General features: G+C 29.9%; 1 protein-coding gene across 5 annotated transcripts in view; it reads right to left on the minus strand.

Annotated features, from left to right (window-relative positions):
- Eph (Eph receptor tyrosine kinase) overlaps positions 1-15,790 on the minus strand; it is a 598,175-nt gene that overhangs the window by 75,999 nt on the left and 506,386 nt on the right. For all 5 annotated transcript variants that reach the window (XM_072526023.1, XM_072526022.1, XM_072526021.1 and 2 more), the window contains one exon: positions 8,645-8,749. In XM_072526023.1, the coding sequence (XP_072382124.1) occupies positions 8,645-8,749 (105 nt within the window). The remainder of the gene's footprint in view (positions 1-8,644; positions 8,750-15,790) is intronic.

Here is a 15,790-nt window from a genome sequence, read left to right on the forward strand (position 1 = left end):
CAATTTATAACAATAAATCACGTGGCATGTGATTTGACAAAGGCAGCCATGTGCATTTGACATACTGTTAAAAATTTACATATAGGTTTCGTCATAGGTTCATAGATGGCACTAAGTGTATTAAAATGTATAACCAAATGTTGTCTGAAATCAACAGAGGGCATCTTAGAGTCGGAAATTGTTTTAAAAAAGTTTTCTGGATCAAAAACTCCTTTGTTGTCTTGAGTACATACGGGGATATAGAGGGTTAAGACGAGACAAGTCTGGAAAAGAATTAAATAGTATGGTCCATCATAGAAACATGCGAGTAATTTAAACTGAAACCTGAAAAATTAGGGAAGTCTATTCCGTATAATATGGATAAAAACAAAAAATATTATAATAAAGTATTTCTCCATCATCTATTCATATAATTACTTATTATATTATTTTCTACAGATTTTGGTTAAAGTTTAAAGGTCGTGCTCGGTATTATTCATTATTAGATAATTTACGGGGCTGCAGCAGTTCTTGGCACTAATCGAACGGTTGGAGGGCAACAAAACGCTGATTTATAAACACAAATTCCTGCGATCAGGCAATAATTGCAGATTAATGTTTAATTAAATTGTCGCTACTATTTATTGGTAAATAATTCGTGCCATGGCTGCATTCTCAACTTTGTAATGGTATTATTCTAATTGCCTTTAATTTTTCTGAGCTTTTGTGCGCATTTACTCTCAAAGAAAATTTTTTGTATAAATGCGGATTGTCTCGTAGGTATTTAAAAGTGACTTATTTATTTATTTGTAGTGTGCATTCTACTATTTACAAAGAATATATAACGTTTACAATCTCCTTTCAGATTGATGTCTATATAGTATCAATGGAAAATAACATTAAATTTTAATTTAAATTCTCATGAGATATATTTGCATAATCGCTTTCGTTCACTTAGAATAAGGTTCAAGAAGTCTCCCATGCTAGAGGTAGTCCTAATTTAAAGAATTTTTTTAAACAAATTGTAAAAATTAACTTTTTTAACATTTTTTGGATAATTTTGAATAAAAAGGGCTCTTTCAATTTTTCTCTAAAGTTATTGTTTTCAAGTTATAAACAATTTAAAAATGAAAAAAAAAAACGAAAAATGACGACTTTTAAGGCTCAGAAATGAAATTCAAAAATATTATTTTTAAAATCAACAAGTGTCTTAATTCAGGCTCAAACCCTTTAAATCAGTTCCCGATAAGTACTTTGGGCTTTTGTACTATTGTATTTTAGTATATTTTGTTTTAAGCGTTAATAAAGCTCTTATGACAGGGAGACCGTTCTGGATCCCCATCTACATGTCCATATATATATATATATATATATATATATATATATATATATATATATATATATATATATAATTCACGTTTTTCATTTTACCTTTTGGACATGCTTTTCGACTTCATTGATCTCGACTTTTTCATAATCGCCATGGGTCCAAAAAACGTGAAAACGTTGACTAGTTTTGTAACATTAAGAATCTTCCACACACAGAAACTGGTAAAATGTTTTTTAGTGAACAATCCACATTGATCAAATTCACTACAGAACCTTTAAGTATTAAATTACCCCTGGGTAAATCACTCAGTATTAAACTGTGATAAAATCTTAATGTTTATAAATTATATTGTTTAATGTCAATTCACTTCATTAAAATATGACTTGAATCAATTACCCGCTTTAATTTACAATTATACAATTTTTTTCTAATTGGGATAGTTCACACCTAAAAAATAAAAAGCTACCAACGGCACAAGTTCAAAAGTGAAGTAAAGGGTAAGTAGAACCTAAATCCAAATTTTCATGCAATTCGGTGGTGACACGAAAATTACAGGGTATCTTATTTATAATTTCTTTTAACTACAAGTGTTTCATAATGGAATAATATTTATTGTTGGTACATGAATATAGTAGGCCATTTACAAGGATATTAAACGTACTTAAAAGTTAGTTTTTAATTCGCTTATGTTTGTTAATCAAGAATCGATGAACATGAAATATTCTTAGGTATGTTTTAAATAAGAGTTTCTTATGTATGGTTGTTGTTGATTTGTAGACTATTTTTTTATTATTTGTAGAGAATTTTTTTTTCAGATACAATCCCAAAATTAGTCTTATTTCTGCTGGAATATAGATCATATATTATTTTTCCCTTTTAGCTGTATCAAAATCTCCATTCACTTAGTGTTTATATTGGTGTTTCAAATGTAAAAAACCGAAAACGATAATTTAGAAAACACAATAAAAATTGATTTTTTTTTCGTAACGTGCTTATTTAATACATCAAACTTTATCTTCCAAACATAAAAATTAACAAATTATCGTACACAATTTATTGCCACTGAAAATATCTTTTAAACGTCACTACTGTCCAACTTAAAGCCAAAATGTCAGGAGACTAAACCTTATAGAATAAATAAACCTTATCCTATACTTTTGTCTCTTATATAATTTTTCTAATTCTTTTTGAAGTTATACTTCTACAGGCGCAGTCGACGTTGCAAATTTGCACGGGAGTGAATCGGTGAAATCATTACATATGTAAGATATGAGTAAGAGAGAGACAGGAGATATATTTTCTCCCTCTTTCTCTATAGGGAATAAAAATGTTCCTTTTGTATATATATATATATATATATATATATATATATATATATATATATATATATATATATTATATATATATATTATATATATAATATAATATATATATAATATAATATATATTAATATTATTATTTATGTGATATGTTTTGTATTATTTATTAAATGTTCATAATTATTTTAGGCTTTTGTATTTCAAAATAATAATTACAATAAATCACTGTATGACCGCGAACTGTCAATTTTGAAATACGTTAGCGTCATGTCTAATTGGCAAATTTCTTACGTGTTTGGTTTATACGCTGGTATATGTGAGTTCGAATCCAGATATGAATTTCCTTTTTTATTTTTGAAATATTTAAAAACCCCACGTTAGTCTTATTAAATATATGTAATATACGCAAAAATGCTAAATTTTAAAATAACATGAAAATTTACAACATAATCCGAGTTGTTGGTTTTTTATTTTTATCTTCCATAAACATTTTTTGAAGTTATACTTCTATACGCGCATTCGACGTTGGAAATTTGTGTGTATTCGTATATATTTACTGAATCGGCAAAATCATTACATATGTAAGATATAGGTAAGAGAGAGAGACAAAAGATATATTTTCTCTCTCGAGAATAAAAATGTTCCTTTTGTAAACATATTTAATATTTATTAATATTATTATCATGGTAAATTAAATATATGCGTAAGTTATGTATATTGCCATTTTTAAATACTTATGAATATTGCATTTTAATTTGTATTGTATTATAATATTGAATTATGTGGCAGTGTATTGTATTGTATTTTTATATTAATAACAAAATTAACAATGAATTTTACTGCAGAGTGTGTGTAAAAAAATTGTTTGCATTCAACTCCTTTTATACATATATGAAAATAAAAATATACATTTTCATCAAAATATTGATTCAATCCTTCATTTACTATACTCCTATTACAGGTCAAATGTTTACATACAGCAAACGATGCACCATATACATGTATAACTAATTCTTTTTCTCTTTCTGGTCTCTCTTACCTATAGCATTACATATGTAATGATTGTGCAGATTGACTCCCATATAAATTTGTAACGACGAACGCGTGTATAGAAGTATAACTTCTACACCCGTTTTTTTTTTCTTTTATCTCTTCATTGCGTTTATTCTAGAGCGTTATATTTTTATTATATTAGTCGCGTCCCATAATTCTAGTTTATTCTAGCAGTGGTGTCACACAAGCATACTCGTTAAAATATTTTTAGTCATTTTATTCACTAAGCTCCAAATTGGGATTTTACTACTTCTTCTGTGATAATAGTCAAAATGTGATTGAAAAGACTTTTATTGGTTCCAAGAAATTGCACTCTGTCCGTTGATGGAAGGGCGTATAATGAAATAGTCATTGTAATACGAGAAATATTATTTATTTAAGATCGATAAGTATTGTTGAACAAATTTACGGAAGTAGAAAATTAGAATCATGAAAACATTAAAATAAAATAAATTTAAATGTAAAAATCAATATAGGAAAAGTTAAGATAAAATAAGTAGGTTTTCATATACTGAACTAATTTATGTACAGTAATTCCAATATTAGACTGCTTTCACATCTTTAAGTTTACATGAACATTATAGATAAGTTTTTGTCTTTGTTCTCTAAGAACTTATCTCCATTTCCTAGTCTTTGCTTAAGAAGTGATCTTTCAGTATTTCCTGTTAAAACCAAACGATCAGGTTGCAATAAACACCACTATATGTGTGGTATATTATGAAATATTGGAATAGTGCCTATAAACTCATGATTTGGTTCTCGATAATCAAGAAAAATCTGGCTGTCTCTATCGGGGTATACTATGTACTCTTTTATTCATCACAAAAATTTTCCTGGTTTAATAATATTTATGTAATACTTGTGCTATAATAATATTGTATAGATGGTCTCAAAGAGCGATGCACCTTGTGTTCCAGTATTTATAATATTTACACAGATGTATGCGTTAGAATCCTGGAGAGTGGGAGTATTGGGCCAGGGCCGTAAAATTATAGTAAATTTGAAAAAATCATAGATGAGAAAAATAATCGTCAAATTCAATTTTATCTCATTAAATACTGGTCAATGGTTATTAATTGGGAGTGTTCAGTAGTTTGCAGATGTTTATATGCATCAATTGAAGTAAGCTATATTGAAATGTACTCAACTGTATCAACAGTCATCATTTGGGCGCTAAATGAAAAACATTTGGAAAATAATTACGAAAAATTTATTTTTTTCGCTCTAAAAATATGGTTTATGAAAATTATAGTGGGTTTAAGGATTATTGTACAGTCAGGAACATTGTTGAGGGTCTTCCTCTTCTTCTCTTTCCAATGGGTCCATCAAAGAGACTATCTTAATATGTTTTCCGATATCTGGTTCCTGGTATATTCTCTAAAGTTCAAAGTTGTAGCTTCTTCACACTTTATTGTCATTCATCGCTCCATACATTCGCCTTAATACTTTTCTTTCGAAATATCCTAACACGTTTTCATTACTTTTTGTTAGAGTCCAAGTCTCTGAACCATATGTTAGGACTGGGCGTATTATTGTTTTGTAGAGTTTTGCGTTTGTATTTCTCGGTATAATTAAGGATTTAAGGAGATTGAGCCCAAAATAACATCTATTGACCGTGAAAATTCTGCAGTTTATCTTTATGGTAGTATTATTTTCAGTGTTAACAAGCGCTCCCAGGTATATAAATTCGTTCATTGCTTCGATGACGTCGTTTTCTATTTCTATAAGAAGCGGTTGTAGGATTTGTGGTTGCGTGCTTATTTTCATACACACTTTTTTTTGTTAGTGTTTATTGTTAAATCCATTTTTGTAGCTGATGTTTAGTGCTACTTACGCCTCTCGTACAGCGTTTTCCGTTCTCCCAATAATATTGATATCATCAGCATATTCAAGGATTTGCACTGATTTATTATATATTGAACGGGTGGTTGTAATTTGTGACATACGTATTACTTTCTCCAGGGCCAGATTGAATCACTCCTTTATAGCTCTTTCATTGCTTTGTACATTTCTTTTCTATTTACAGAGTCGTAGGCTGCTTTGTAGTCTATAAATATGTGATCAGTATCTAGGTATGCCATATTCCAGTGTTTTTTCTAAAATTTGTCTCAGAGTTACAATCTGATGAATTGTAGATTTACAGATTTACTATCGCTGAAACCAGCCTGGTATTTTTTAACAAGTTGTTTCGTATTTTTCTTTTGTGTATACTCTTTTCTTCTCTTCTCTTTGCCTGGTAATTCTCTACAGTTGTTTAAGTTCGTTGAGTAAGTATCTTTCTGTAGGCTTCATTTTTTGCTTGTGTTCATTCATCTTCAAACCAATGATTTCTACGGGCACATCTGCCTTTATTCTGGTCTAGTAAGAGTCTATATATTTCTGGCCTTCTTCATTTACATTTTGATTCCTTAACTTGTTGGTGATGTTTTCCGAGTACCCAATTGTTGCATAATTATGGTATGGTTCCTGCTTCCTAACACGTGAACGTGAAGAATAAGAGCACTAATACTTTTTATCTAATGTCCACTAGAAATGTAGTAAATATAGTTTTGAGTTTAATTTTTGACAGCTAATCTACAATCAACAACAATGTGATGAATATATAGAGAATCTTCTTTTTTGACGCAGTGCTCTTTTAAATCTGGGCAGTTCAAAAGTTTGAGAGTAGTGATGATATAGTACATGTTTGCTAACAGGTAGGTGCTGCATTTTAACCGATTATTAAAGAAGCTGAATTTTGCTGAGAATATAAATTTTGAGACCTCGAAAAATATGCAAAAAAAAAGCCACTCCGAGGCTTCCCCTTAAAACCCCCCCTTGTAAGTGGTGGGAAACGGAAACATCGATTTACCAAGAATCTGTAAGCCGCAGAAAAAAAATGTTTCAGACAAGAAATGTAGATGAGATCATTTTGAACAAAAATTTTTAATAGCATTTTTTGTGTAGAGTGAACCGTTCTCTAAGTAACAACGCTTGAAGCAATCAGCGATTTTGAATGTCAGTGCAATTCGGCGCGTGTGAAATTAATTTTTTAAATAAAACTTGTATCAACTCTACGGTAAAAAATTTATAGTTTTTAAACAAAGTGGCCTATCGACAAAAATTAAAATGGGTTTTAAAGGTGAAGAGTGCAGCTCTTCTACGCAATTTTTGCATTTTGTCGTAAATATCAAAAATTGTTAATAGTAGAAAACTTTAGAGAGAAAGAACCGTATCTTGCTTAAATTTAGTACCCGAGCCTTCTACTGTAGATAATTTTAAAGGTAATTATTTTTTCATATTACTAACATCTACTTACTAATTATTAAGATTTTACTTTCTGCTACCTTCCTTTTGTCAAAGGTACAGCTTTGGGTAATGATGAAAAATTAAATTCTAATCGCAAAAATAAATATACTTATTATGTACGTGTACAATAATAAAACTGTACTACATTTTAATTTTTCAAACTATACAATTGTTTTGAGTGCACGTAAGTTGGCAGCGAATCAAACAATTTTAGTCATTTGCTTTTTATTGGTCACTCAACTCAAAATTGGCGTTTTACTGCTTCTCCTGTGACGATCGTCAAAATGTGATTGGAACGAATTTTATTAGTTCGACAGGAATTGCATTCTTTTCGTTGATGGAAAAGCATCTAATGTTATAGTGATGGAAATAGAGAAATAATCTTTATTCCAAATTTTGAGTATTGTTCAATATATTTCCGGAAGAGTAAAATTAGGACATTGAAAACATTATAATAAAACGAAGTTGAAGATTAAAATTAAAAACAGGAATACTATAATATAGCAAAAGAAGATCGGTTAGATAAAACCATTTATAATTATGACATCATTAAACTAAATATAGAAAATTCATAGGAGTACTTGTGAAAAAATTTTCCGTCAACTAAAGTTCCTAACTTAAAAGTAAAGCTGTAAGATAGATGATATATTATAGAGAATACGACGTAATAAAATTACAGGTGTATGTAGCTGTACTTGATATTAACATCAGTAATGAATTACTATAAAGAACAATTAAGATTCATATTTCATAAGGAAAGATCCATGTGTAAGTAAAAAACGAATTAAGGTTAAAAATTATAAAAATAGGAAAACGACGAGAACTTCTTTTTACATGTTACTGTTTTTATATATTTATTAATTTTTTACGTGTACGTGGTTCCTTCTTTTCTTATGACAAGATTTGATTAGGAACTGATGATGTGCAGATTCATATACGAAACGTCTCGGCGTTAACGGTGGAAGTGACAGCCTTGCTTTTAGGCGTGATAGAAAAGCAATGTGGGATTTAGTTATTTTCCCCATTGAGCGTGTCCTCAAGTGACAGAAAGGGGAATGACTCTCGGTTATGGGTGGTACGGCAGAAATGAAATATCCGGCGTGGAGCAAATACTTACATACAAGTACTTAGTGTACCTTCTATTAAAATGGGTATATAGTATATACCGTTCTTTCTAAGGGAACTTATTCACTTAAGCAAAATACTCCAAATGAACAGACAAGCAGAATATATTCCGGATACCAATGGGAACAAGGTGAGTATAACGAGCAGTTTTTGTGGAAACTGTCAATTCGGTTGATTTGAAGTATTCAAGTATTCTGTTCGACTGAATAGGACTATACACAGAATACAGCAAGCAGTCCAATTTATTAAGGGGTATCTGCCGAGCGTTCTGTCATGTTTTTTTACAATTTGCGTATAACACAAACAAACTGTGCTATTTTAGAAAAATGGAGAGGATTAGGCTTAATTAGATAATTTTAGTTAATTAATTATATTAGTTAATTATATATTATTAGTTAATAACAATTAGTAAATTAGTTTGATAAAATGTTATATAGTTACATTTAACCTAGACATAGTGACCACAACTTTTGAATAACCGATGAGAATTCTATTTCACTTTATAGTTGTAGGGTTTTTGAAATATTATAAATCCATGTATATACTTACTTATTAACTTATATCTCTCAGCATCCCATGGAGGGGGCTCTCTAGTCACTGCATCAAACTCGTAATACAACAAACTGAAAGTTTCTTTGCAGGACAGCGCGTTTCCTGAAAACAAGGACAATTATTAATATATAAAATAATTTTACTTACAAAAAGTAAATAGAAGATCAATATTCCGTCCCATTATTTCCAAATTCATGGATTTTGCGATGCCAGCGAAAAAGCTTACAGCGCTTGTCTTTATTGTCGTTCTGTTGATGCTGAGGGAAATATTTTTGTACGATTGATTTGTGCAAGATCTAGCCTGGCCCCCCTCAGCTCAATATCGTTACCGCAATTTTAGTTATGCGGTGCTTTACTTCTAGCTCGGCTCTATGCAACGCTTCAGCATTCTCTTTTACTGGAAGTCCTCGGTACTTACTTTTGGTCGGACTCGACAATCACTGTTCATTGGATAAATACCCAGCCGTATCTTTCTCGCACATTTGTAGCCAACCGGGTTACGGAACTACAAAGAATAACTAGTCGGTGTCATTGGCAGCACGTTTCCTCGTTAGACAACCTGGTAAGGCCTCAATCAATAAAGTGTAAAGTGCAGGTTTTGTTGAATAATAATAATATTTTAGAAAAATACAGCTCGATGCATAAATTAATTATATGCATAAATAATAAGCGCAATTTAAACGAGCTAAATGCTCAAGAGTTGGTCGATTCGCAATCTTTAATAATTAAGATGACGCCATTCTCGGAATTTCAAAAGAAATTAATTCTTTAAAAAACAAGGATTTCGTTATTGGTAAAGGTAAATTGGTGCCTTTGAATCCATTCCTAGATAACAACGGAATCTTAAAGGTTGGTGGCAGCCTTAATCGATCCTCGTTATCCGAGTCGCAAAAACATCCAATCTTGCTGCCAGCTAATCATTACATTACTCGATTAATTATACGTGAAGAACACGTAAAATTAAAACATGCTGGTCCCCAAACCACCTTATACTCTGTGCGCCAAATTTATTGGCCTTTGGACGGACGTAATGTAACTCGAAAAATTTTACATCGATGCATCCCTTGTTTTCCGTAAAACCTCGTCCGGCTAATCATAAAATGGGTATCCTTCCCGAATACCGAGTAACTCCTTCTCGACCTTTTCTTAAAACTGGAGTCCATTATTGCGGTCCTTTGTTTATCAAGGAGAAAAAGTTCCACAATCGTAGACGATTAAAGGTATACGTCGCAGTGTATGTATGCATGTCTACACGAGCAGTTCATTTAGAACTAGTAAGCGACTTAACCACCGAAGCATTTTAGCTGGCTTTCGCCGTTTTTGTGCTAGACGAGGAAAATTTGCAGAAGTATATTCGGATAACGCTACCAATTTCGTGGAAGCAAGTCGCGAGCTATATGAATTATTTAACTCGTCAGATTATCAAAATGCTATTAGAAAATTTTCGGATGCTGAAAGGTTATGTTATGGATTTTGTTAATAAAGTAAATCAAGTGGTTAAAAATTATGAACTTTCTTTTAAGGGAAGATACTTGGAAAAATTTAAAACGAAAATATATCCAATCCCGTATAAAGACAGGCAATATACGGGGTATTTTAACATTCACGACATCTATCAATATCATGAATAGATTTTAATAACATAGTGAAATAATTTGATCCTAGAAAACTTTTGTCATTTTTAAAATTTAACAAAGAGTTTTCGGCAGATCAAATGGCGGGGATTTGTTATGATATGTAAAATCGAGAAAAATATTGGTTTGTTTAAAAATATTTCAAAATTCAATAACATTAAAATAATTCAGATAAGTAGGATAATATCCAACAAACATTTCGAAGAAGGAGAGTTATTAATTTCTTGAATTACCTGTACCAAACAAAAAGTAAGCTTTGCATAAATTATTTCTTTGTTATACTTGAGTGACCCGCATAATTTTAAGTGAAAACAAAAAGACAATTGAACGGGGTTTTCCAAAATACATTAATGCAGTGATTAGGGACAAATAGAAGAGATTTTAGATAGAGGTTTTTGTTAGTTTTTAAGAATTATAGAAAATATTATTTGTAAATAAGTTTTAGGAAATTTTATAATTATAGGTAAAAATTTGTTTGATCGAAATGAAAAAATGGGGGAATTGTGACGAGTTTTGATTGGCGGAGATTGAAAAAGGTGGGATAAGTATGTAGAAAAAAGTTTAGCGAGATTGAGGAGAGAGGAAAGAGTTCAGTTGGTTTCCAAGTCTGTAATAGGAACAGTGATTGTTCTTTGGCCGGTTCCTGAAATGTAGCAAGCAGTAGTGTTGAATGTTAGTGAGTTTTTTGTGGAGTTAGTGTATCTGACAGAAGCTGAAGCAGCAAAATATTGTAAGTCATATTTCTCTACTTATATTCCAAGAGTCACTGTTCAGGCCAACGAGAGATTCAGTTTATCGTAAAGAGAAGATATTCCAAGAGTCATTTTTCACTCGGGCCAACGAGAGATTCAGTTTATCGAGAGGAGAAAGGCTATCATAATTTGAATGATTTGTGCTTTTGAAGGAGATCATTAAGGACGATATACTTGCAACAATCTGTGTAAGATTGCTGATTACATAGGGAGCGGTTGAGAGGAGATAATATAGTCTACAAGGAACAAGGATTTGGACCACTCATCATCAGAGAGAGATAATTTGTTTTCTGCAGTTTTTTCTTTTATTGATAACACAATTTTTACACTTAATTTAGAAAGGATATAAATATTTTGATTAGGAGAGTTAGAATAGTTCGGAATTTTGAGATTTCAATTAATATTGTTTGTACCATTAATTTTGATTGTTCACGTACGTAGAACAAAATTTTTGAGAATCATTATATGAGATTTGTTTATTGAAAACTTTTGAGTGTGAATTATTTCATTATTTTATTTCAATATATAGCGTTAGATCATATGTGTTTTTTATTATTCCGGTATTCTCTGGACCTTACCTTTCACATGTAATAGCATAGATATTGAAGCACGAATTTAACCCTGAGATAAAAGAATTAAAAATTGTGATAGAGTCATAATCATATCATTCAAATAATTTTAATTAATCAAAAAAATTAATTAGCTAATTATTGCTTGGCGCACCAAGACTTTAAATATCACAATAATATATATGTATATGTTACAAAAAAGCGTTTTGTAAATATTAATAAAAATAAAGGCAAGCACTAAAAAAAGTAAAAAAGAAATAAAATAAATGTTAAGCAATAGAAAACAGACTTAATGAAGACAAAATCGTAAGAGCATTATTATTAAATTGCAATCGTTAAAAGGACAAAAAATTAGAATGCTTTAAATGAAACATGCAGCCATTATTTTGAGAGTTATAGTTAAACGGTTTCGTTTAATAAATATCAATTTGTACTCTATTAGCTCATATGTCCCTCTTTGATTTTATCTTAATTAAAGGAATTTTTTAAAGACATTTACACCACTTAGGTTTGTAACAAACTACCCATATCCGTCTTAATATAGAAACTATTTCCAACATAATAAAATCTCAGAACGTCCTTTAGCCCTTTTTCATCCCATTAGGTACAATTAAGACATATGGGCAGCTGCCTGTGGACACTTCCAGTATTTGTGTCATATTGGGGCTCTTTCGGGAACCTCCCACGATCAATATATGGGAAAACAGGAACGGTTTCTGAAAATTTTGGGAATATTTTTATATCAAAGTGTTAGTAGTTTTTATTTTGCATAAAGCAGCATTTAAAAAATTAAATGTATGCGAAAACATTTACCTAAAAATATTCAAAGGATTCCTCTGGAAGGAATAGTCAAGAATGAAAACTCTACTTGAAGTAAAATATAACATCGAAAGCAAACAAAAATCTCCAGAACAAAAAGAATGTTTTAAAAGTATAGAACAACTGTAATAGAGTATAACGAATTAATTAATTGTCAAAAAGCTTTAAACTATTCAGAAAAATGCGAACAAGAAACTGAAAAGAGAAAGTTAAAATATAGGAAATCAGTACCAACCACAAGAAGAATCATGACATGATTATATTTTTGATGGCTTTAGTTGATTTTGGTAAAATAAAAAAAAGTTGCTCCTGATAAGAGGTAGTATCTTCCCTGTACCAGGGATTTTTTTCTTGTACCCTATAATTCAGTAATAGACCAAGCTGTGCAGAAACAAACGTGCATTCATTAGTGAATTTTTGAAACCAGCACAGGGTTATGAAGGACAATGCCTGGAGTAACCTCCAAGTGCGCGCAACTCCAAATTTTGGCATATCTTTTTTTTTAATTAAAGTACGAAAAAGCTTTGATCTGAGTTACGAGATCTTTTCGAGATACGTTTAATTGTTTATAAAAATTCATAAATTTTACAGGGCCAGAACTTTTTTGTAAGATAAAGATCTAATTCTAAACTGATTCTCTTCTTGGTCGATTATATTTTTATGTAGGAATAAAAATATTTGCTCAAAATTTTTTTCTATCCCTTATGGCTTTGAAAGTGGCGACTTTTGCATTATAAATTAATGAAGCTACAGCGCTCTTTGTACATTACACACATTTTTAACTTATTGATTCTTATACCTGAACTTAGGTTGACAAAGATTAAAAAAAATTCTACGACCAATAGAAGTGGAGTTAGCTTAATTTGTTTAATTTGTAGTAGAAGTTGCGGCGGTTGGGCTACCCCCTTTACTTCCACCCTGACGTCGTTAAGCTCGAGAACGGCTAGTTACATCGTGACGTATGAGGGGCCGTTACAAAGAACGTCGCTCAAGAAGTAAATAATAAAGGCTTGGGGTCAAAGGGTGAATTGTCTAAAAAAGACCTTAAGCTTATAGTGCCTAAACGACTTAACATAGGTACATGACCATACGATGTCATATGACCGAATTTAGTGAATGACAGTGAAATTTGTACTTGATTTGTACAGAGGGTCATAATAGGAGGTGATTTTTAATCACACTAAAGTGACATTATTCTAAACAAAGTACAAGCCAGCACATTAAGTAAACATTCAGTCACGATGGGTCCCACTCCAAATTATGATCAAGTAAATATATTGGCAAGGGAAAGAAATCATAACAAAAGATTATTTTTAAAACCTTGAATATATATATATATATATATATATATATATATATATATATATATATATATATATATATATATATATATATATATATATATATATATCTTTAAGGAATATGACCGTTTAATTTAATATAAAAAATGTGCACTCGTAAGTGAAAGGGATATTTTCGGTCAATTTGGAGATTAAAAAAGAAAAGAGTTGTGCTACTTTATCTTTTTATTGAATACGTTTCGCCCACTGTTCAATGGGCATCGTCAGTTCATCTAAAAGAATGGTATTAGCGATACATCTAATATAAAAAACAATAAGTAAACGATCTTACCTTTAAAAGATCTGTAGCATTAAGATATTAGTATGGTGAAGACACATCAAAAATTAATTTACTAAATAAAACAGCAAAAAACACAGAATGCCGGAAGATTCCCAATTTAAGTAATTTTATATTAATTAGTTTTATAATTTAACTTTTAAAAACATTGATGGATTCTAAAATCTATCAAAAAAAATTTAATTGTCAATTTTGGAATGTTATATTAACGACGGCAAGGCTAGGGATCTTGACTGTCATGATCATACATGATATGATCATGACAGTCAAGATCCCTAGCCTTGCCGTCGTTAATATAACATTCCAAAATTGACAATTAAATTTTTTTTGATAGATTTTAGAATCCATCAATGTTTTTAAAAGTTAAATTATAAAACTAATTAATATAAAATTACTTAAATTGGGAATCTTCCGGCATTCTGTGTTTTTTGCTGTTTTATTTAGTAAATTAATTTTTGATGTGTCTTCACCATACTAATATCTTAATGCTACAGATCTTTTAAAGGTAAGATCGTTTACTTATTGTTTTTTATATTAGATGTATCGCTAATACCATTCTTTTAGATGAACTGACGATGCCCATTGAACAGTGGGCGAAACGTATTCAATAAAAAGATAAAGTAGCACAACTCTTTTCTTTTTTAATCTCCAAATTGACCGAAAATATCCCTTTCACTTACGAGTGCACATTTTTATATATATATATATATATATATATATATATATATATATATATATATATATATATATATATATATATATAATTAGTTCTTCTTGGGTTTAGGTTCAATAAATTATATTACATGTGGAAGTAGATTTTATTTTCCATAGAAATCAATATTTCGGCAGGAAACCCTTGCCTTTGTCAAGATTCTAAAATGTACAAGATTAAGAACAAACAGTTATTGTAAAAATATTTATATATATATATATATATATATATATATATATATATATATATATATATATATATTTCTAAAGTATTCAACTAGTGAATTCAGAGGTTTAATCGGTCATTCAGGTTGGCAAATAAAAAAAGAAGTCAACTACTTCATAAGTTTATCGAAGACGTTTCGCTTTATACTTCTAAAGCTTCATCAGTTCTAACTCAATATGTAGTATAATATCGATGTTATTATATATCTACTGTAAACTTTACTCATTATTTAAAACTAACTTAACAAAAAAAAAACCAAAACAAAACAAAAAACACACAAACTCTGCAGAAAATAATGTTCATATTCGTAGATACGAAGATTTAAAAAAATTTTAAACGAACGTTTGGCTTCATTTAGATGGTTCTCCGCTGAAGGCAAACAAAGCTCTCTCTATATATATATATATATATATATATATATATATATATATATATATATATATATATAAACTTACCAAAACGTAAAACGGGACATTGACATTAATGAAGTGACAAATAAACGTTGATATCTGATATCTCATGGTTTACTGTCACTAGTGTATAATTATTTTTATATGGGTGTATCATTGATGTTTTCGAAAAAGGTAAAGTGGAGATATGTTATGACTTTAAGAGCTTTTTATGGTGTTATATTTATTATTATTTAAATCAGATTGAAATATATTTTGTTTATGTTTTGAGTATCTTTTTTGTCATTTATTGCGTTGGAATTTTTTTTATTTCTATTGATTCGGTTTTTAAAAATATCATATATTAAAAAATATAGTACGGTTCAAGAAACTCAATATATATAT

Source organism: Diabrotica undecimpunctata, chromosome 3 (assembly GCF_040954645.1).
Source record: "Diabrotica undecimpunctata isolate CICGRU chromosome 3, icDiaUnde3, whole genome shotgun sequence".
Classification (NCBI taxonomy): Eukaryota; Metazoa; Arthropoda; class Insecta; order Coleoptera; family Chrysomelidae; genus Diabrotica; species Diabrotica undecimpunctata.